We start from the raw sequence: 23884 nt of genomic DNA on the forward strand, positions 1-23884 counted from the left end.
CTGCTGTGTCACAATAAACCCTTAGTGCCATGAGGATCTGTGGTGTCACAATGGTCTGCCTGGTTCAGTGAGGCCCTGGAGTATCACAGTGGCTGCTTGGTTCCATGAGCTTCCACAGCACCAACAATGGTCTCCTTCTTTGTGCAGTGTTATAATGGACCCTGGTTCCATGAGGTCCCTAAATGTCACTGCTCTCCTGGGTTCCATGTGGCCCTGCTGTGTCACCATGGCCCCTTGGTTCCATGGGTTTCTGTAGTGTCAGCCCCAGGTAGGAAAGCAAAAAGGGCCTTTGCATGGTATCCACAGATGTTTAATTCAGCCATGCAGTGAGATGTTCATGGTCACAAGGCAGGACTCCTGGGGGCAGTCCAGGTTTCTGTATCTCCAGTGGTAGTGGGGAACAGTGGCGTTGGGGCAGTACAAAGATGGGGGGCCAATGGGGGAATGGGGAGGGAGAGGCTGAGGGACATAGAACAAGGGGAAGGAGCCAATGGGGTCAAACAGCTTCTGAGAGAAGCTTTTTGTGTGTCCCTAGCCCAGGGAATGCCTCTCAGGGTCTCCACTGCTGCAGAGTGTCAAAATGGCCCTGGGGTTCTTTTGGGCTCCTCAGGATCACAGTGGCCCCCTGGCTGCATGAGGCCCAGCTGTGTCACACAGGCCCCTTGCTTCCATTGGGCCCCACAGAATCACAATTGTCCCCCCTTAGTTCCATGAGGCCCCACAATGTCACAATGGACCTTTGGTTCCATGAATCCCACAATGTCCCATGAATCCTTAGTTCCATGGGGCCCTGTAGTGTCACAGTGGTCCCTTGGTTCCATGGCACCACACAGTGTCACAACTGCCCTTTAGCCCAACAAAGCCTCATAGTGTCACAATGGACTCCTTGGTTCTATGGGGACACAAAGTGCCACAATGGCCCTTTTGTTTCACAAGGCCTCAAAGAGTAAAAATGGCCTCCATGGTTTCACGCAGCCATGCTGTGTCCCCATGGACCTGTGGTTCTGTGATGCCCCATTGTGTCACAATGGTCTCCTTGGTTTTGCACTATAAGAATGGCCCCTTGGTCCCTCAGAGCCCCACTGTGTCACGACCGTGCCCTTGGTTCCATGAGGCCACATGTCATAATGGTCTCCATGGTTCCATGAGGCCTTGCTTTGGCACAATGGATCCTTGGTTCCATGATGTCCCATAGCAAAGCAATGGTCTCCTTGGTTGCACAATGTTAGAATGGCCCTTTTGTCCCATGGAGCCCCACGGTGTCACTGTGGTCCCTTGATTCCACAAGGCCCAGCAGTGTCACAATGGCCCCTTGGTTCCAATGGGTTCTGAAGGTCCATAATGGTCTCCATGGTTCCAAGAGGCCCTGCAATCTCCCAATGCACCCTTGGTTCCAAGGGCCCTGCAGTGTCACAAGGCTGCCTTAGTTCCACCAGGCCCTGCAGTGTCTCAGTGGCCCCTTGGCTCCATGAGGCAAAGCAGAATCAGAAAGGCCCCTTGGTTCCATGGAGTACCACGGTGTCACCATGGTCCCGTTAGTTCCACAGGGCCTCGCAGTGGAACAATGGACCTTTGGTTCCATGAGGTTCCTCAGTGTCTCAGTGGCCCCTTGACTCCATGTGGCCCCGCTGTGTCACAGTGGCAGGTGGTTCCATGAGGCCCCACAGTGTCTAAATGGTCTCCTTGGTTCTGGGAAGCCCTACAGAGCCACAAGGGACCCTTGGTTCCAGGAGGCCTTTCTGGGTCACAATGGACTTTTGGGTCGAGGAACTTTCAGACTGTCAACAATGGTCTGAGCACTGCAATGTCACCATGGATCCTTTGTTCCATGAGGTTCCAGAGCATAAGATGATCCCCTTGATTCCAGAAGGTTCTGCAGTGTCCCAATGGATCATTGGTTCCCTGCAGCACCCCACTGACACAATGACCCCATGGCTCCATGAGCTACCACACTGTCAACAATTCTCTCCTTGGTTCCACGAGGCCTTGCTCTGATACAATGGACTTTTGGTTCCATGGGGTTCCACTGCATCCCAATGGACCCTTTGTTCCATGGGGTTGCACAGTGTCACAGCTGACTCCTTGGTTCTGTGAGGTCCCGCTCTCACCAGATGCCCAAAATATCAGAAAAAGGCTCCTTAACACTTACTTGGTGTTTAAGAGTGCATAATTTATTCTGGTCTAAGGTACAGCATTCAATAATTCCTAAACTTACATACACATACAGTTCTCGCAGCATGTTCCTATTATACAGTCACTAAATGTGAATTACAATTTACCCATTTCCATAAAACCCACCCCATCTTCCCAGATTCATTCCTTTTTTTCTCTGTCCCGGCACCCTTGAGCCAGATGTCTTCTTCTTCCATTCCAACCATCCTTGCAGGGGAAGCAGCCCCTGCATGTCTTGTTCCAGTGCTCAAAGTTCACAGGCAGGGTAAAATGGAATGAACCCTTTTGGTATCAGCCCAAGGCTTTGTGTGGGCAGGCAGAGGCAGGCAGGAGGCAGAGCTGTCAGCAAAGGAAGAGGCCAGCCAGGTGGGGCAGCCGGGGGATGCCGACAGCCTGCAGGGACAGAGGCGCAGGGCAGTGACACCGTAGGACAGCCTGGGCTGCACAGGGCACAGGCATGTGCAGCAGCTGCAAGGCCCTGACAGAGCCAACTCCTGCAGCACTTTGGCCATGGCTGCTGGGCCTGGGCCTGAGGCAGGAGCAGGAGACAAGTGACCCTTTCAGGTCTGAGGCCTCATTGCCTCCTTGTCCCAGCTCAGCAGCCTGGCAGGGGCCACCCCATGCTCCTGCCCTTGCCATTGCACATCCCCACATGCCAGTGCCCATCCTGGGAAGAGCCCTGAGCATGGAGGGAGGGACAGGATCTGCCTGGCCAGGGGCTGGGGCTCAGGCCTTGGCCCTTTGCATTCCTGAAACACATCCAGCTTTGCTCAGCACCAGAGACACCTTTGCCTTGTTTGTCCCCAGCTGTCATCACTGCCTCCAGTGTTCTGCTCTACCTGGAATCTGGGGACACTTTCTCAGTTGTGTCCCTCAGTGGGACCCATTCAAACTTCAAGAAACTTCAGTGTTTCAATTCAAGTTTGAGGTCTTGAGAAGTTTTTTGAACACTCTCTCAGGGACTGAGTCTGATGTAAACAACACCAAATCCCCAAGAGGGTCATTAAAGTCCTTGTGCTGTGTCAGTGCTGCTGAGTTGGGCCGGGCTTCTGGCACAGAGGCAGCTCATGGCAAACCAAGAAAAGCTTCAAAAAGACATTTCTCCTGAGGAGCAGCTCCTCTCCCAGCCCAGCAGGGCTGGGGCACTGCCTGCAGCCACCCTGGGCACAGCACTGTGGCACAGAGAGCTTCAATCAGTCAGGGCTGGGAAGATGCGTAGAAGTGACTTGAGGACAATCACTGCCAGCCCTTGGCACTGGAACCTCTGGCTGCAGGACAAGGCAGCTGCATCTCCTGCCATGATCTCCTAAAGCTGGAACATCCCCCTTAAAACAGGTTCTGTAAGTACAACTCAGAGTATCTCTGGTGTAGAGGAGGACAAGCTGAGAGCTTCAGATCGTTTCCAGAATATTTTAAAGGTAATGATTTTTAGAAAGACAAGCAAATTTCCTGAGATTGTTTCCAACTTCCTTCTCCTGTGCAATGGAAAGAATAAAATATTATATATTTACTAATTTTGACAAGTATCTGAGAGACCTGGATTGTAGCTTTGGGCACTCTGTAAGTCTACAGGAGTTTCCTGAAGTGGTTTTTAGCCACTCCTCTTCCCATGGACAGCACCAGCATCCCCTTTGCTGGACCCATCAGGCTCAGTCTGAGCTGTCCTTTCTCCCACCTGAAAACAGAACCTGCCCTCAGCCAGTGCCCTGCAAACAGGCAGGGTTCTGTAGGGCCAAGGAGAGTGCAGAGATTTGGGGTCTGTGAGTGCTGGCAGGGAGAGCTCAGGCAGAGGGAAACACCTGCAGGAGGAAAATTCCCAGGAAGCAGAGAGAAAATCAGGGAATGAGAGGAAACAAAACCCAGAAATGCTGTGGCAGGGAGAGTTTAAAGAGGTCCACAGAATCCCCTCCAGTGCAGCCCCTCCCTCTGCACAAGACCCCTCCCTCCTGTCCCCCCAGCCAAGCCTCTGCCCTCAGGGCTGGGGCTCCAAGGTGTGCAGCCCCTCCTGTGCAGGCAGAGCTGCAGCAGAGCCATGGGGCAGCTCTGCAGCCCTGAGCCCAGTTCCCTCTGCAGAGCACAGGTCTGGGAGCAGCTGCCCGGCCCTGGGGGCTCTGGCAGGGGCCACAGCTGGCTCAGGGTGACACTGTCCCCAGTGCCCAGCTCTGGGCAATGCTGTCAGTACATCCAGGGAAGGAGTTGCATCTCCCTTAATCCAGTGCCATCATTAGGATACCTGGAAGTCTCCCTGAGATTTCCTTCCAAGCTTTGAGCTTCCCTCCAGGATACAAACCTGTCCTGTAGCATCTCTGTGTTATCTGAAAGCCCCAGGGTGAGACACAGAAGGTGTATGATGAGAAAATGCTGTTGGGTTGGTGAAATGAGCCCCATGTCTCCCTGGGTACAAATGTGGGGCAGAGACCTTGAGAAGGGGATGGACATTTGGTGGACTGTGGGGGATCCATCTGCTCTCAGCAGTGTGGGGATGGTTTTTAAAGCAAACATGGGAGGGTGATCACCTTCGGTCTGGGAAAGGTGAAAGCCCAGAGAATCCTGGAGCAGGACAGGGTGACAGACCTCTTCCCCTCACTCTCCACTCACTCTGCCTCAGAGAACTCACTGTTCTCCCTGTGGGCAGCAGAAATGCTGAGAGTTTCTGACATCCAAAAATAGCCAGTGGGGGAGATGAAAAAAAAGCTGTAATTACACTAGTGCATTTAAACAGACCTCACCATTCCTGTTCTCTGCCAGTGGGAGTGCAGATGCTGACAGTGTTAAGAGGGTTTCAAAGTGGAACAAGTGGACAGGTCACTGTCCCCCTCGTACATCTGCACAGCAAGGCTGAATTATAAAAACCCTATGTGTAGCTGCCCTGAAGCTGAAGTTACACTGAGACAGCACCAATCAGGGCTCCCCACCTGGAGCTGAAGGAAAATCTCCTAGAAATCAAAATGGTGTCAGAGTGTTACAGGAGAAGGGACTATGGAAAAAAAGCTTTGATTTTACTGGAAGAAGTTTCTCCTAACCTGTCACTGACTTTCCTCTATGAACAGCTCCCATGGCCAGACACAGCAAATGTCCAACAGCAGCTCCATCAGCCACTTCCTCCTGCTGGCATTGGCAGACACACGGCAGCTGCAGCTCCTACACTTCTGCCTCTTGCTGGCCATCTCCCTGGCTGCCCTCCTGGGCAACAGCCTCATCATCAGCGCCATAGCCTGTGGCCACCATCTGCACACCCCCATGTTTTTCTTCATGCTCAACCTGGCCCTCAGTGACCTGGGCTCCATCTGCACCACTGTCCCCAAAGCCATGCACAATTCCCTCTGGGACACCAGGGACATCTCCTACTCAGGATGTGCTGCTCAGGTATTTTTCTTTGCCTTTTTCATTGCATCAGAATTTGCATTTCTCACTGTCATGTGCCATGACCGCTATGTTTCCATCTGCAAACCCCTGCACTATGGGACCCTCCTGGGCAGCAGAGCTTGTGCCCACATGGCAGCAGCTGCCTGGGCCAGTGCCTTTCTCCATGCTTTGCTGCACACAGCCAATACATTTTCCCTGCCCTTGTGCCATGGCAATGCCCTGGGCCAGTTCTTCTGTGAAATCCCACACATTCTCAAGCTCTCCTGCTCACACTCAAGACACAGGGAGCTTGGGCTTCTTGCTCTTAGTGCCTGTTTAGCTTTTGGTTGTTTTGTGTTCATTGTTTTCTCCTATGTGCAGATATTCAGGGTTGTGCTGAGGATCCCCTCTGAGCAGGGACAGCACAAAGCCTTTTCCACCTGCCTCCCTCACCTGGCCGTGGTCTCCCTGTTCCTCAGCACTATCATGTTTGCTCACCTGAAGCCCCCCTCCATGTCCTCCCCTTCCCTGGATCTGGCCCTGTCAGTTCTGTACTTGGTGGTGCCTCCAGCCCTGAACCCCCTCATCTACAGCCTGAGGAACCAGGAGCTCAAGGCTGCAGTGAGGAGACTGATGACTAGACAATTTCAGAAACACTAAACAGCTGGAAAACTTCTGCAAATACATTGTAATAAAAGTCATGCTTGATACATCTTGTTGGTTTTATTTTGGAGGTTGTTTTACTTTATTTTTTTTAATATTGTCCACAACGAAATAGGATGGTTTGTACCATTTCTCATTTTGTTTCTCTCAAAATTTGCAGTGGCCGCAGACTCTGTTGATGAGGAGCTTAGCTCTCAATGGCTGGGGACAAACAGCATGGCTGGTGCTCTGCAAGGGCCCTAGGGAGACAGGAAGGAGCAGCAGAGCAGGGGCTGATCCATCCCCAGTGCGCTGGACAGCCCAGGGCAGCGTCCTAGAGCATCCTCATGGAGCTGCCAACAACATCCCCCCTCTGCAGCCCTGGCCTCTCCCCCAGCTCACACAGGTGCTCCATCCTTGCAGGCACAGACACGGCAGCACTGGCTCAGCAGCCCCTGTTTGCATTGCACAGAGCAGGCAGGAGCACCCCCATGCTGTTGGTGTGGGGATGTTGCCCGACAGAGAGACACGAAACAACTAGGTTGTTTAGTGCGGTGCTTTATTGAGGGCCCTGGGGCCTCTGAGGACTAGCGTCCAAAGTCAGAGCCCGCCGTTCCCCTTTCTCGTCAGATTTTTATATCCTTTTACAAAGTGGTGTAGATACAGAAGTACACAATGCAGTTACATAAACCGTACACAATGCAGTTACATAAACCTTGTAGATATTATTTCTAAAAGTCATAAATTCTATACGCTTGTCTACTCAAAACTATAGGTTACCCCCCTTTAATCCCCCTTGCTTGTCTTCCCACCACCAGGACCCTTTATCATTGGTTATACTTTAACCTTTATCATTTATTATTTCACTGTGTTCTGCATGCTCTACTAGATCCTTTAATTATTAGTTTGTGGTTCTTAGTATATTCCCAGGCCTGTTTCCCAGGGCCTGCTTGTGAACTGCTGCTTTCTAAGCCTTAGCATAACTACTGCTATTGCTATATCTACATTAGTTCTTTTCTTGTTATTTCGGTATCAGGGACATGAACCTGAGGGAGCACAAATGCCATCTGCCCCTGGGGCCAGGAGGAGCTTGGGGATGCCAGGGAAACCACTCAGCTTTGTCCTGGCCTCTGCAGTCAGCCAGAAAGTTTGTTCCCATCAGCTGGGAGTTTCCTGTCCCACTGCAGATGCTGCTGCTCAGAGCCAGGGCTGCCTGGCAGCCACTTCCAAACAGCCCAGAGCATTTCCTTGGCTTCACTTTTGCATTCTTTCTTCTTTCCTGATCCAGATGTCTTCCTATTGCCCATCCCTGTACCCTCCCCTGCAAACAGCCCATCCCTGTGTGCCCTTCTCTCTGGCCCCACTCCCCATTGCAGTTCCTGACTTGGCACCATGGGAACCTCCCTTGGGCAGCAGGATCATCCTACAAGTGCTGCAGGAATTGTCTGCAGGCCCCTGCAGGGCCTCGTGCTGCTCCCTTGCCAGAGGTACCACAGGCCAGGGGGGCACATCTGGGCTGCTGTGTCTGCCTCTGGGGCTCCCTGTTCTGGGAAATGAGGAGGGGCTGCAGAGGCTCTGCAGGACTGACAGGATGGGCTTTCGGCCTGGCAGGAGAATCTGAGGGACCTGAGCTGCTGGACCTTCTCAAGAGGAGGCCCAGGGCTCAACCTGCAACTGCTCCAAGGGTGGTTTCAGAGAATCACAGAATCAGCAAGGCTGGAAAAGTCCTTGGAGATCAAGTCCAGCCTGTGCCCTTACGCCACCTTGTCTCCCTGAGCCTCTTCTTCTCCAGGATAAACAACCCCAGCTCCCTCAGCCACTCTTCACAGGACTTGTGTTCCAGACCCCTCACCAGCCTTGCTGCCCTTCTCTGGGCATGCTCCAGCCCCTCAATGTCCTTCCTAAATTGGGGGCCCAGAACTGGACAAAGCCCTCGAGGTGTGGCCTCACCAGTGCTGAGCACAGAGGAAGAATCACTGCCCTGCTCCTGCTGGCCACACCATTCCTGATCCAGGCCAGGAGTCACTGGCCCTCTTGCCTACCTGGGCACACTGCTGGCTCATGTCCATCCTGCTGTCCATCAGTGTCCCCAGGTCCCTTTCAGCCAGGCCGCTGTCCAGCCACTCTGTCCCAGCCTGTAGCGCTGCAGGGGTTGTTGTGGCCAAAGTGCAGGACCCAGCACTTGGTCTTGTTCAACCTCACCTTGCTGGATTTGAGCCCTGGATCCAGCCTGTCCAGGTCCCTGGCCGGAGCCATCCTACCCTCCAGCAGATCCACAGTCACACCCAGCTTGGTGTCATCTGCACATTTGCCGATGCTGGACTCAGTCCCCTCATGCAGATGATCAGTGCAGATATTGAAATCCACACTGGCTGGCTCTGATCCCTCAGCCATCCTGTGGGTGCCCTGTGATGGCACTCAAGGTGATCTGTTCCATAACCTTGCCGGGCACCCAGGTCAGGATGACAGGCCTGGAGTTCCCCAGATCCTCCTTCCAGCCCTTCTTGGGCATGGGCTCACATTGGCACCCCCAGTCCTCTGGACCTCCCCAGTGAGCCAGGACTGATGGTAAATGATGGAGAGCAGCTTGGGGAGCTCATCCACCAGCTCCCTCATCCCCCTGCGATGGATCCCATCTGCTCCCAGAGACACCTGTGAGCATCTGAGTGGCTCAGCAGGTCCCCAGCTGCTTCCTCCTGGATTACAGGGGGGCTGTTCTGCTCCCTGTCCCCATCTACAGCTCAGGAGAACACTTGTCCTGAGGACAACCTGCCCTAATGTTGAAAACTGGGGCAAAGAAGGGGTTAAGCAGCTGAGCTTTTCCTTATCTTACTCTATTCTCCACTACCTCCAATAAAGAGTAGATGTTCTACATATCCCTCCTTTTGCTATTAGGTTTTTTAAAAACTTTTTTTTTTATTTTTCACAGAAGGGGCCAGGTTAAGCTCTAATTGACCTTTTACCACTCTACTTTTCTTTCTGCACAACCTAACAACATCCTTAAATGCTTCCTGAGATGCCTGATCGTCTGTCCAATGGTGAATTTTTTCCCTTAGTTCTCACAAAAGCTCCATGCCCAGCCAGGACAATAATTTTCCTAGCTGGCTCAACTTTAGCACAGAGGGACAGGCTGCTCCTTCCCCCTTAAGATTACTTTCTTGAAGTGTGTTCATCCTTCCTGGATCCCTTTGTTTTTAAGGGCTGTTTCCCTTAAAAAATCAGTACCTGATTTGGTACTCTCCAAATCTCCATCCTGAATAGGCCAAGGTCTGCCCTCCATAATTCCACGGTAGACAGTTTGTTGGTAGCCCTCCTTTTTCCACATAATATTGGAAACTCTATTATTTTATGGTCACTGTGCCCCAGGCAGCCTCTGACCACCACATCCCCCACCAGCCCTTCTCTGTTTGTGAACAGCTGGAGACAGAGCTTTCCCTGGCAGTGGGAGTGATACCAAAAATTGGGCAAAATTATACAACTCCATATTCCCATTGTAGCATGTAGATGCAGCATTCTTTATTTGGCCAGGGGGATAGCACAGGGGGATAGCTTCTCCCACAGCCATGCATGCTGAGTACAGGAAAGTTTCTGTTTATAGACTGTATTTTGCATACATATTCATTGATTGTTCTGGACTAAACACACATATGATAATCATTTCCCCAAAATCATTACATATTTCTCCTCCCCTTTACCCATGTATTCTTCTGTCCTGGGGGTCTCTTTGGTGGTCCCTGGTGCTCGTGACCCCAAGGTTCCAGTTGGACTGGCTGAGCTGGCAGGACACTGAGGCTGGTGAATTTCAGTTCCCCTTCTCACACAATGGGCATTGTTTGGTTTCCATAGGCCTGGGGTTTTTCTCAATGCAGAACTAGCATTGAGTTAGCTCATCTCGTGCTGACAATTTATCACCTGGTAACATGAGGTCACAGAGTGGGCTATGGCATCACAAAGTGGGCTATGGCATCACAAAGTGGGTTATGTGAGGTCATTGAGCAATTATAGCACCATCAACTATCTCTGTGACATCACAGAGAGGCTTGTGATGTCACATGGCAGAGGCCAGCCATTATAGAGCACACTATGACATCACAGAGTGGGCTGTGACATCAGAGACCAGCTGTGTGACATTGGAGAATGGGCTGTAACATCATAGAGCAGCTAAAACATCACCGGGGGGCACAGGGCTTGCTCCACCATGCCTGCAGGGAGTGGCAGGCAGCAGCACAAGTTAAGAGTGTGGCTATTGTGTGGCTATCGTTGATTCTATCGTATCAAACAAGCAAAGTGTGTAGCATCTGCTCCTCATATCCAGCACCCTTGCTCTTGGGTTGGTGTCTCGTACATTGTCCAGGCTTCTAGGCTCTTTGGTCTGCCTACATTTCTTTCTGGCTCCCAGGTCTGCCTGGCTATAAAACTCATCCCAATTTTTAGGCTCTCAGGCTCTTGGTCCACCTGGCTCAGTTGCCAGGCTCCTAGTCTGCCTGGCTCCGCCATCTTACTGCTTTTCAGTCTGCAGTCATCTGATCAAATCACCTTGGGATCACCAGGTGTCCCAGCTGGGGGGACAACTGACACCAAAGAAGGCATCAAGCACTAGTCCTTTATTGTTCCTCAGTACAACCTTTTTTTACCCTTCACCTCACATGCATTGCATCTGTGTGCCCTCTGTACCCTTTTGTGGTTGGTCAGTACACCTCAGCACTCCATGTCTCATTACCTTTAATACTGTTCACCTGTCCTGCACAGTTGTAGCCCCTTAGGGATGAGGCTTGGCCATCGCTCCACTCCCAATTACCACAAACTGTGTGCCTACAGTCACTAGGTTGGTCACTCTCCCCCCTCCCCTCCTCACAGTTTCCCCCCAGAAGTCCAAAGCTGTTCATGCCCAGCAGGGTCCCCTGTCTCCGGTATCCCCCTGGTCCACCTGGAGCTGCAGCCTCCCCCAAGGATGTTCCACAAATCAACCCCCAGGGCCTAACACGGGGACAAGGGGCTGGGCTGTGTGACCAGGACATCAAGGACATGGATTATCCAGGCCACTGGGGCCTGGTTTGGGGTCCCCAGGGCAGGAAAGATGTCTGGCAGCTGGAGCAGGGTTAGGGAAGGGCCTCCAAGGTGGAGCTGTGTGGGAAATGGATTTGTAGGAAGTTCTCAGGGCCTGACAGAAGGTCCGCACTGTATGCATCCATATGCAAATTTTGAGATAAGGACAAATTTTGGAATAGGACAGATATTGTTTAGAGAGATATTGAGCTAGAAAGAAGTTTCAGACGATGACCTTGCAAAAACACTAGATACATTGGAGAAACAGAACTATGAAAGATGCATTGTAGTGGGACCCACAAGGGGTAGGTTTAGATAATTGGCTTTAAGGCATCTACAGCATGGCCTGGCCAAAGCTGAGAGGCCAAGAAACCCTTACAATGTATTGTAATTAGGAAATAGCTGGCTTCTGATTGTGATGGCGTGAATTATAACATCTGTATATTGTCTCACACTTCTCATGAGATTGAAAATGGAATAAAAGTTTTTGAAACACCTCTCAGTTGCCCCATCCTGGATCAGGAAAACGGTACTGTCCAGCAGCACTGGAGCCCTTTGGCTGTGAGAAGAGGCTGAGGGAGCTGGGCTTGTCCAGCCTGGAGCAGGGAAGGCTGAGGGGCTCCTCATCCCAGCCTGGCAGTGCCACCCAGGAGGGGATGGAGAACACAGAGCCAGGCTCTTCATCGGGGGGCCTGGTGGGAGACAAAAGACAGTGGGTGAAAGGGGAAAGAGGGGAGATCAGCCAGGACAGGAGGAGATGAAATGAGTCAAGCTGGTTTCAGCATTTCCTCAACACCAAAAGCAGCCTGACCTCCCTTCTCCATTCACCATTGACAGCTTTGCAGATCAGGAATTGTTCAGACTGTTTTATCCCCACTTCAGGATGAGCATCCTGATACAACTTCACTTGGTTTGTAACTATCACAGAATCATCTTTGTCTAAAGTTGGTTTTGTACAAAAATCCATTGTGGATGGTGGACATGTCAGATGTTGCCGGGATGTCTCACACTACTGAGGGAAGAGTTACAACATTTCTTAATTTGAATCATGTTTACAATTTTTATGTTGGCCATGAAGAGAAACTCTCTGTGCCTCTGAGTCCCACCAGTCTCTGACCCCCTAAGGACACAAACCTGATGAGTTCTGGTTTCCACTCAAGTGCTGGCACTTGCACCTCCCTCCATCCCCAGAGCAGAGCTCCCTTGTCCCAGAAAGTCCCTGGCAGTGCAGGGATGAAGGAAACAGCACAGGCTCAGGGGATCAGGGCAGGGCATGGCCAGGGATTTGGGGTGGTTGTGAGCCCAGGGAAGGACCTGGCCCTTGGCCTTGGTGAACCTCATCCAATTGTCCTGGGCCCATGGCTCCAGCCTGGCCAGATCCCTCTGCAGAGCTTCCTGCCCTCCAGCACAGCCACACTCCCACCCAGCTTGGGTTCACCTGGGAACTGACTGAGGGTACCCTCGATGGCCTCGTCCAGATGAACAATAAAGAGATTTCACTGACCTGGCCCCAGTCCTGAGCCCTGGAGACAGCCCTGGATGTGACTCCATTCCTCAGCTGCTCTGAGTGTCAGGGGTTGGATGAGGGAAATTGTGGGGTGGGGGTAGGGACAAAGTGTGATTGATTGTCAGCCATGAAGGGGCTTGATTTTCATATCTGTTCAGAGTGCATTAGGAGGGGCTGGGGATCAATATCAACTGGGGATTGCTAACATCAATCTTTAAACAGGAAAAGAAAATGAAAGAGGACAAAACAATTCTCTCTTCATTGTTTTCAATATAATAGATTCAGTTTGAATACATTTCTGAAATCTGCCCGATTAACCAGAGAAGAATCAAAGACTTGAATTATTCCCAGGGGATTGTCTTCTTTGGTGTTTTGAACAAATGTTAATGAGCTTTTCTCACTGAATTTCTCAACTGAAGAGTTCAAGAAAGAAGAGGCCTCTGGAGTAGTAAAATTCATCAACAGTCTCCAAGGTGCTGAGGATCCATCCTCGTCAGAAAAGGAATGAACAGAAATGGGCACAGCTTTGTAACTGCCCCAGCTTTGGGATGGCCCTGGGCCTGAAGCAGGAGCAGCTCTGGAGGGCCCAAAGGCCAGGGCTCTTGTGCTGGCCTGGGCAGATGGGACGGCAGCAGGGGCTGCAGAGCTGAGAGATTCACTGATTTTCAGAGTATTAAAACCTGTTCAAATACATTCCTCAGGACTCCCTTGAAATGAGAGGTGACCACCAGAGGCCAAGGCTAGCCAGAGCTCTCTGTCCTGGCAGCTTTTGTCTGGAAGAATCCTTGCAGATAGGGAATTTCTCAGGGGGAGTATCAGTTTAGGCCGTGGGCACCTGGGAAGAGGGATGGTTCTTTTCCATAGGAAGGAAAGCACAGAGCCCCAGTTCTCCAGGGGCTGATGAGAGGCAGCCATCAGTATTACAAGATCATCTGGGCCTGTCAGGTGGCCCCTGGGAGGCCAAACCAGCCAGACCTGTTCCATGTTCCCTTGGTTCCATGGCACTCTGCAGTGTCACAATGTTCTCCTTGCTTCTGCAGTGTCACAATGGCCCCGTGCTTCCAGGAGGCCCTGCAGGGTCACACTGGCCCTTTAGTTCCCTGGGGCCCCACAGTGTGACTATGGTGTCCATGATTCCATGGGCCCTTGCAATCCCACAATGCTCTCCATGGATCCATGGTGCCCCCAGGATCACAACAGCCCTTTGGTTCCACGAGGCCCTGGAATGCAGCAATGGCCTCTTGGTGCCACAAAGCCCGGCTGCTGCACACTGGCCCCTTGGGACCATGCAGCCCAGCAGAGCCACAGTGATGGCCTTGGTGCCATGACGCCACACAGTGTCACCTTGGTCTCCACAGGAAGGAAAGCACAGAGCCCCAGTGTTCCAGGGGCAGACGAAGGGCAGTCACCAGAGGCCATGGGCAGCCAGATCAGACGGTGCTGGCAGATTTCATCTGGGAGCAATTGCTATGTCATGTGCAGGGGGTGAGCGGCAAGGACAAAGAGGCAACCGACCCCTGATGACCACGTGGCATAGAGGAACTTTATTTTCCAGGCTACCCTTTATATAGAACATTTGAAAGACCCGGTGTGGATATTCTCGTTGGTCTGAACCCGCACCACCTCGGGATATGCCCAGTGAAATGCTTGCAGCTTCATAAGAGACCTGACTGGAAGAAGCCCCTGCCAGTCAATCCCAGGGCTTGGGAGCAAGCTACCCTATATGCTATTTGGTGAAAAGCAATCTCCAGATATTTGGAGCTTTAGAGGCAGAATACCACTTTTGGACATCAATGCCTTGTGGAGAAGGATGGTTTTTTTCCATAGGAAGGAAAGCATGGAACACTGGTGTTGCAGGGCCAGATGAGATGGTGCAGCCATGAGAAGCCAAGGGTAGCCAGACCTCTCTGTCTTGGCAGCTTTTGTCTGAAAGCAGCCCTTGGATATAGGGGATTTTGCAAGTGGAATCCTACATTTGGCCATTTCTTCTTAGGTAAGAAGGATGTTTTTTTCCCACTGGAAGGAGAGCACAGAGCACAAGTGTTTTATGGCAGAAGAGTAGAAAGGTGGCTCCTGGGAGGCCAAGACCACCAGACCTGTTTTTCCTGGCAGCTTTCATCACCAGGAAATCTTTGGATATACAGAATTTGGGGGCTGAGTCTCAATTTCAGCCCTAGACATCCTGATGAAAAGGACGGTTCTTCTCCATTGGAAGGAAAACACCAAGCCCCAGTGTTTCAAAAACAGGCGAGAGGTGGTCCCCAAGAGGCCAAGGGCAGCCAGACCTGTCTGTCCTGGCAGCTTTCACCTGGGAGCAATCCTTGGATGGACAGAGTTTTGGAGGTGGAGTCCCAGTTTTGGCCATGGGCTCCTGGTCAAGGTGGAAGGTTTTATTCACAGGAAATAAGAGTGCAAAGTCCAAGTGTTTTGGAAGAAGATGAGAGGTGGCCACCCATGGGCCAAGCCAGCCAGACCTGTGTCTCCTGGCACCTTTCATCTGTGGGAAAAAAATAAAGATTTTTGGAGGCGGAATCTCAGTTTTGGTTGTGGGTGCCTGGAATGGAAGAAGAGTTCTCTTCATTAGAAAAGCACAGAGCCCCAGTGTTTCAAAGGCAGATGAGAAACAGCCCTCAGGAAGCCAAGGCCAGCCAGATTTTTATCTCCTGGCAGCTTTTGTCTGGGAGCTATCCTCGGATATGGGAATTTTGGAGGTGGAGTCTCAACATTGGCCATGGGGACCTGGATGTGAAAGGTGCTTCTTTCCCATAGGAAAGAAAAGCACATGGTCCCAGTGTTTCAAAGGCAGATGAGAGGTGGACTTGGGGTGGCCAAGCCAGCCAGATCTCTCTGCCCTGGTAGATTTCATCTGGGAACAATCTGGGCATATCAGGAAATATTGAGTAGGAATCCAGATTTTGGCAATGGAAAACTGGAAAGAGGGACAGTTCTTTCCATAGGAAGGAGAGCACACAACCCCAGTGCTTCAGGAGCTGATGAGCAGCAGCCCTCAACATACCAGGGTCAGCTGGACCTCTCAGGGGCCCCCAGAAGGCCAAGCCAGCCAAAGAGTCAAGACCTGTTCCATGTCCCTTTGGTTCCATGGGGCCCCACAGTGTCCCACCGGACTCCTTGTTTCCCTGAGTCCCTGTAGTGTGACAATATTCTCCTTGTCACAATGTTCTCCTTGCTTCTGTAGAGTCACAATGGCCCCTTGCTTCTATAAGCTCTTGCAATGTCACAATATGCCCTTGGCTCCATGCGGCCCTGCTCTGTCACATGGGCTCCTTGGTTCTATGGCCCCACAGTTTCATCCTTGACCCTTGGTCCTATGGGGTCCCTGAGTTTCACAACGGTCTCCATGATTCCATGAGGCACCAGGGTGTCACAAGGGTCTCTGATTCCATGAGGTTCCATAGTGTCACCATGGTGTCCATGGATCTGCATTGCCTCAATGGCCCCTTGGTTCCATGAGCTCTGTACTGTCAGCAATGGTTTCTTTGTTCCAGCGGGGCCTTGATGTGTCCCAACGGCTCCTTGGTTCCGTGACATTCCATGGTGTCATGTACAGAAAATCACACTATGGAAAGCCAGTGTCCATAGAGGAGACAGAGGGGTCCTGAAACTTTATTCCAACAAAGGGAAAGAGTCCACCAGGGCACACACCCATGGGGGTTTCTCTCTTGAGGTTCCTGAGGCACAGCCTCCTTTTATCCAAACTCCTGGCCGCACCTTGCTCTCTTCCTGTCCCCATGGGCCAAGATTCTGGGAAGGTTCAGCCTTCCCAAACCACCTGTCCCATATTCCCCTCTCAAACCTGTCCTTTTACCCCAAAGTTCATAAACTCAGGCTCGTGTTGACCCACGTGTCTGTTTTAGGAGCCAAGTTGTCTGGGCTCTGCAATAAAGTTAATGAAGACATTAAGACCATTTCAAAGACGTTAACACCAAAACTTTCACCCATCCAATTGTCTGTAATGAATCTTCCCTGTCAGTCACAATGGACTCCTCATTTCCATGAGGCCCCACTGTGTCACAAGGGCCCCTTGGCTCCATGAGGTTCCCCAGTGTCACCATGGTGCCCTTGGACGCACATTGTCACAACTGACCCACAGTTCCATGAGGTTCCAAAGTGTCGCTGTGGTCACTGCCAGAGGCTGGATGAAATCAATGTCCTGAGACACCTTGGGATGAGCAGTCAGTCAGTCACACAGTGGACACAGCGCTGACCCTGTCCTGATTGCCCGAGCAATCACAAATCCCACCTGGGGAGAGCCCCACAAAGGCCCAGGGGCTTAAAAACACAGAGCAGGGTCTGGACCCTGTCAGTTCTTTTGAGAATTTCTAACACACCCCCACGCCGGAACCCTTGCAGTTGTAGCAAAAAGTGTGTCTGTCTACCTTTCTCTTCTGCCTTCTTTCTCTCTCTTCTCCTTTTAATCCTCTTTACCTGGAACATTTTTGGATAACTTAAGGATTTAAAGGTTTCCAGGTTAAATGAGCTAACTAATGAAGTTACTGCTGTGGGAATCCCCAAAATCAGATGGTTTTGGGAAAGCTGCAAAAGGCAGACCTCAGAGACAACAGAACTGTGATTAGAGCTAAGCAGTAGTCATGAGATAGGTCAGCAGAAAAATTATTTAAGAAGTAGAAAAGCAAGGACAAACAGAACAATGGTCTGTGTATTAATGCTTGTCTAGAATAACTCCCTAAGCTGTAGAAAAGTTTATCTAGCAAGATATTAGGAAGTTTCAAGCTTAATAATGGAGCTCTGTGCATTGTGTTTCAAGGCTTACAAGCAGGTATTGTATTTGAAATAAGCAGGCATTGTTTTAGCCAAAGGTACGTGTGCTATAGCAGCTGGATAGAACCACTGTCAATATGCTTCTGCTTTGTGTGATTGCTCAAAAAGCTTACTTTAAGTTCTAATATTAAGTTCTTGGTCTGCTGCCTGGGATGCGAGCAGATGGCATCTGCACAGCAGTCCCGTCCTGTTTGTGATTTGTCTAGAAAACCCCGGCCAGCGATAACTGCTAAGTGTTTTATGTTGAATTGGATGTAACGTTGAATCCTTTTCCAAAGTTTCTTGGATTTTTGTATTTTGCCAGTAAAATTTGGTGCCAATTTGACCTCTTGTCAAAATGAGGTTGGTGTTTCTTCTGTGCACCAAACTTGAGTAAAGGAGCCTTTGGTCACTCCCAGCATTTGAGGGTTCTGGGGTGTCACAGCCCCGCAGGCTCACAATGGCCTCTTGTTTCTATGAAGCCCCGCTGTGTCACACAGGCCCTCGGTTCCCTGAGGACCCGGAGTGTCACAGGGGTTGAAGACTGATGGCATTTTTCCTTGCTGCCCCTCACATCCCCCTGGCCCACAAAGAGCCCCGAGCCAGCCGGGAGGGACAGGCCCTGCTGGCCCAGGCTGGGCTCAGGGCTTGGCCTTTCTGCTCCCTGCAGCCAAGCCAGGCCTTGCTCAGTATTGCAGTGCCCTGCCCAGAGCCTTGGGCTCCCTGCACTCCTGGCCTCAAGGATCTGCTCTCAGCACTGCCTGGGCAGCCTTTGGCACTCCCTGCCCTCCCTGGGGCCCAGCCGTGCTCCAAGGCACTTGGAGTTTGGCTGCTGACTCCTTGAGCAGCTTCTTCATCCTTCTCTCGCTGCCTGAGGCTCCTGGAGCCAGCCCCAAAGCCACCGTGGGGCTGATTAAAATACAGAAAGGCCTCAGGAGCTCTTTGTCTCCCTTCCATTGTCTGTGAGTCTCCAGGGCTTTTGCAGCAACTGGAGTCAGCTTGGAGTTCCCTTCAGGAGGGAGATTCCAAAGTGCACCTCATGATATTTAGTTTTCGTCAAGGAAATATTTTTTTACGTTTCATTTCAGAGAAGAGGTGACAGAAGCATTCCCCAGGTGATTTTGATGCTGAATGTCTCTTTGGGAGGTCTGGGCAGGGAGCAGAATGAGCCCCTTACAGGCTGAGCCTTTTTGGACAAGCTGCTCCTCACCCCCAGCCTCACCGTGTCTGACATCGTCCACCTGGGACTGACATGCCAAAAACTAAAAAAAATTTCAGCAATTTTCCTTATTAATATGTAATAAATGGGCAGGAGACCGTTCTCCTTTTGATGCCTTTATTAAAAGTGATCAGCTCAGGATAGGGGAATTCGGCCGGTCCACGGTTCTGCCGTTGCTGCTCCCAGGGTGACTCAGCGGAGGAGGAAAGTGCAGCAGCTTTGTCCCCTGAGGGGCAGAGCTGGGGGTCCCGTCCTCATGAGAGTGCCAGGGTATACCCGTGCCTTTCTGCCGGCCAGTCCCAGGGTCCTCACTCACGCTGTGGTCTTCTTAAGCTAGGGTGGGGGGCAACCGAGGCTTCCAGCATTCCTGCAGGCTTGGGACTCTGTCCTTGATATCCAGACCCCGCTCTACTCATCCAATTTTGTGTTGGCTCGTTGCTTTTGTGGGTTTATTAGACGAGTTTGGGGGTTCTCACCCCCGTTGCACTTTGGGTCTGGGATTCATTTACATATCTCTTGGTATTGCCCTCCCATCCCACCCAGAAACAGTCGTTTACCTGTCCCAGGCAAGGTGATACTGATAAAATAAAGTGTTAACGACCACATTAGCATACCAATCTGTCAGGGTGCCAGCACTTGGGAGACAGTGGGCTACGCCTAGCAGCTGTCCCTTCAGGGAAAGAACTCGGGGCTGGTCTCTTCCCCACCCCCCCCCGCTGCCCCCCTCAGTACCGCCGGAGTGCCCCCTCCCCGGGTCAGGTGGGACCCGTGCCCCTTGGGGGGGGGCAGCCCGCCGTTCCCGCATCATCCACGGCCTGGGCGGGACCGCGCCAAAGGTGGTGGTCGGGCCCCACCACTCCTGAGCAGCCCCGCAGTCACTGAGAACACGCAGATAAAAGTACATTGTTAACAGAACATTACAACAACTTGAAATTATAAACCCTCAATAGGACTCCAATGGCAGCTCTGAGTCCCAGTTGTAAACCTTGCAATCCAAAAAAAATGGATAACCCCCCTTTTTTTTTTTGTTCATAACAAATAAACTTCTGTAATTAATAAAATTTTGATTTTATTATTCTAATTCAGGATAATATTTCTCTATATTTTATTACATTATTTTCTATTTATATTTGAAAATTGATAAATTCTTAGCAACCAAAAAAATCATTGGTCATTGATTCTAAGTAACATAATACCCTTAATGAATTAATTGAACACTACTGACGATTTTTTTTTCTATCTTTATATCCTACTTTTAGTCCTTTTGTAATCATTTTTATATAGGATAAAAGAGGCCACTCTGGGGTCCCTGGAGACATTTCTGGGGCACATTTGGGGCAGTTTTGGGTCAGAGGAGGGAATTCAGAGAGAACTTGAGGCTCTGGAGGACACTTGGGGAAGCCGGGTGGGCACTTGGAGGGGCACTCAGGGACTCTGAGGGACAGTTCGGGGTCTGGCACAGCACTTGGAGGTGCAGGGGGATCCGTGGAGCTCAGGGAGGGGAATTTGGGGCCCTTTGGGGTCCGGGCGGGCCCTTGGGGGGCTCTGATGGGGCTCTCTGGGGCGCAGGGGGTGATGGGAGTTGTAGGCGCGGGTATCATACGGTTGAACGGGGCTGCGGAGCATCACGGGAGTTCCAGGCGCAGCTGCACTGGCTCTCAAAGGGATGCGGGGCATGACGGGAGCTGTAGTCCCGGCTGAAATAGTGCGGGACGTGAGCCGCAGAGCATGACGGGAGGTGTAGTCCCAGAAGTGGTGAGAACGCGGCATTTGGGGGTCCGGGAAGGCTCTTGGGGGACACTTTTGCATCGGAGATGCGACTTGAGGTCTTCGAGGGAACGTAAATGGTTCGGGAGCCCTTGTGGGGAGCTCATGGAGCTCTAACCGGGCTCTTTAGGGCGCGGGGCACGGCAGGAGTTTTAGGCGTGGGACTGTGTTCTGAGAGGCTCTGGGGCCACGGGGAATGAGAGGAGATGAATTCCCAGAAGTGGTTCTGCCGGGCATCTGTGGGGTTGGGAGCACTCAGGGGGTCCAGGGACGCTTTTGGGGGGTCACGAATGGGCACTGGGGCGGCACTGAGGGATCCTGGAGGATCTAGGGGACACTTATGGGACAGATGGGGGGCGGATCCTAAGGGCGGGTGGTTCTGTGGAGAGCGGGGCATGATGGGCGTTGTAGTCCTGGCTCCAATGGAGCTGCATCTGGCCGCAGGGCATGACGGGAGTTGTAGGCAAAAAGAAAAGATGGTGCTGACCCTGGGCACTGCCTCCGAGGCTCCGATCTCCGGCGCTGATTGAATGCGGGTGGTGATGGGCAGGGCCTCAGCTAATGGGAGGTGTTGGAAGCGGGAACAGCCCATTCAACCTCTCCAGTCCCTCCCAGTCCAACCCAGTTCATCCCCAGTAGAGACCAGTACAACCCCAGTACAGTCCAGTTCATCCCAAGTAGAAGCCAATACAACCCCAGTGCCCCTCCAATCCCTTCCAATACAGCCCAGTCCCTCCCAATACACCTGAGTTCATTCCCAGTTCCCCCCCAATGTCATCCACAGGATGCCCCAGTGTCCCCAGATTGTCACAGTATCCCCCAGTATCACGCCCAATATGTCCTGTTACGTCCAAGAATGTCCCAGTGTACCCCCACAATCCATCCCAGTCCACCCAGATTGCCCTTCAGCAATTCCTCATTTTGCCAGGTTATCCCAGTCCTCCCCACTGTCACTCCCAGTATGTCCCAGTGTCTCCCACTGCGTTCCCAGTGTTCCCCAGCAGGTTCCAGTCCTCCCAGTGTTTCCAAGGACAGTTCAATTTCTCAGGGTTGCCGTTGCAGCCAAACCCAGCAGTGGGGTCAGTGCAGTACCCATGGCCACAGCCCCTTGCAGTGGCCCAGTGCAGCTTGGGCTGATGATCCACCCTCACAGCTGGCCCAAGGCAGGTCTGCAGTGGCTTTGGTGGCACCTTGGGCTGGCACATATCTGAGCAGTGTGTCTGTTTTCAGTGGGGAAACTCAGGAGTTTGAGATAGCTTCCAAAAACCCCAAAAAGGGAAAACCCCTCTTAGACTGGGTGCAGCCAGCTCTCCAAGCACAGCAGGTCCCAGGAGAGTGAGGACAGACAGGATGGGGCTGGGGAATGTGGAGCAAGGTTGTCCACAGTGGGTCAGAGCTGAAGGCACAGCTTCTGTGAGCAGGCCAGAGCTGCTGAGGAGAGACCCTGGGTCAGTATCAATCACAGAATGCTGCAATCACCTCTAATCTAAAGAGAAATTTAAAAAAAAATATACTCTTTAAAATCGGAATGTGTATTTCTGACAAGGTCTTTGAAACTTTTCTCCGTAACTGGACTAGGAAAACCTTAATGATCCTCTCAGGGCTTTGGTGTTGTTTACATCAGACTCAGTCCCTGAGAGTGTCTTCAAAAACCTCTCAAGAGCTCAAAGTTTAAATGCAACTACAAAGTTTCTTGAAGTTTTAATGGGTCCCAATAAGGGACACGACTGAGAAAGTGTCCCCAGGTTCCAGGTAGAGCAGAACACTGGAGGCAGTGATGACAGCTGGGGAAAAACAAGGCAAAGGTGTCTCTGGTGCTGAGCAAAGCTGGATGTGTTTCAGGAATGCAAAGGGCCAAGGCCTGAGCCCCAGCCCCTGGCCAGGCAGATCCTGTCCCTCCCTCCTTGCTCAGGGCTCTTCCCGGGATGGGCACTGGCATGTGGGGATGTGCAATGGCAAGGGCAGGAGCATGGGGCGGCCCCTGCCAGGCTGCTGAGCAGGGACAAGGAGGCAATGAGGCCCCAGGCCTGCAAGGGTCACTTGTCTCCTGCTCCTGCCTCAGGCCCAGGCCCAGCAGCCATGGCCAAAGTGCTGCAGGAGTTGGCTCTGTCAGGGCCTTGCAGCTGCTGCACATGCCTGTGCCCTGTGTAGCCCAGGCTGTCCTACGGTGTTCCTGCCCTGCGCCTCTGTCCCTGCAGGCTGTTGTCATGCCCCGGCTGCCCCACCTGGCTGGCCCCTTCCTTTGCTGACAGCTCTGCCTCCTGCCTGCCTCTGCCTGCCCACACAAAGCCTTGTGCTGATACCAAAAGGGTTCATTCCATTTTTACCCTGCCTGTGAACTTTGAGCACAGGAACAAGGCATGCAGGGGCTGCTTTCCCAGCAAGGATGGTTGGAATGGAAGAAGAAGACATCTGGCTCAAGGATGCAGGGACAGAGAAAACAAGGAGTGAATATGGGATGTTGGGGTGGGTTTTATGGAAATGGGTAAATTGTAATTCACATTTAGTGACTGTATAATAGGAACATGCTGCGAGAACTGTATGTGTATGTAAGTTTAGGAATTATTGAATGCTGTACCTTAGACCAGAATAAATTATGCAATCTTAAACACCAAATAAGTGTTAAGGAGCCTTTTTCTGATATTTTGGGCATCTGGTGACAGCGGGACCTCACAGAACCAAGGAGTCAGCTTTGACACTTTGGAACCCCATGGAACAAAGGGTCCATTAGGATACAGTGGAACCCCATGGAACCAAAAGTCCATTGTATCAGAGCAAGGCCTCGTGGAACCCAGGAGACCATTGCTGACAGTGTGGAAGCTCATGGAGCCATGGGGTCATTGTGTCAGTGGGGTGCTGCAGGGAACCAATGGTCCATTGGGACACTGCAGAACCTTCTAGAATCAAGGGGATCATGGTATGCTCTGGAACCTCATGGAACAAAGGATCCATGGTGACACTGCAGTGCTCAGAACATTGTTGACAGTGTGAAACTTCCTCGACCCAAAAGCCCATTGGGACCCAGAAAGGCCTCCTGGAACCAAGGGTCCCTTGTGGCTCTGTAGGACTTCCCAGAACCAAATAGACCATTTGGACACTGTGGGGCCTCATGGAACCACCTGCCACTGTGACACAGCGGGGCCACATGGAGTCAAGGGGCCACTGAGACACTGAGGAACCCCATGGAACCAAAGGTCCATTGTTCCACTGTGGGGCCCTGTGGACCTAACGGGACCATGGTGACACCGTGGTGCTCCATGGAACCAAGGAGCCATTCTGATTCTGCTTTGCCTCATGGAGCCAAGGGGCCACTGAGACACTGCAGGGCCTGGTGGAACTAAGGCAGCCTTCTGACACTGCAGGGCCCTTGGAACCAAGGGTGCATTGGGAGATTGCAGGACATCATG

General features: G+C 51.8%; 1 protein-coding gene across 1 annotated transcript; it reads left to right on the forward strand.

The window, feature by feature from the left end:
• Positions 1–5244: 5244 nt before the first annotated feature.
• On the forward strand, positions 5245–6177 carry LOC311165831 (olfactory receptor 14J1-like; the record flags this gene model as incomplete). Its single annotated transcript, XM_084227332.1, has 1 exon — positions 5245–6177. The coding sequence occupies one exon, from the start codon at positions 5245–5247 to the stop codon at positions 6175–6177; it is 933 nt and encodes a 310-aa protein (XP_084083458.1).
• Positions 6178–23884: the final 17707 nt, after the last annotated feature.

Source organism: Fringilla coelebs (assembly GCF_963513975.1).
Source record: "Fringilla coelebs genome assembly, contig: SCAFFOLD_30, whole genome shotgun sequence".
Classification (NCBI taxonomy): domain Eukaryota; kingdom Metazoa; phylum Chordata; class Aves; order Passeriformes; family Fringillidae; genus Fringilla; species Fringilla coelebs.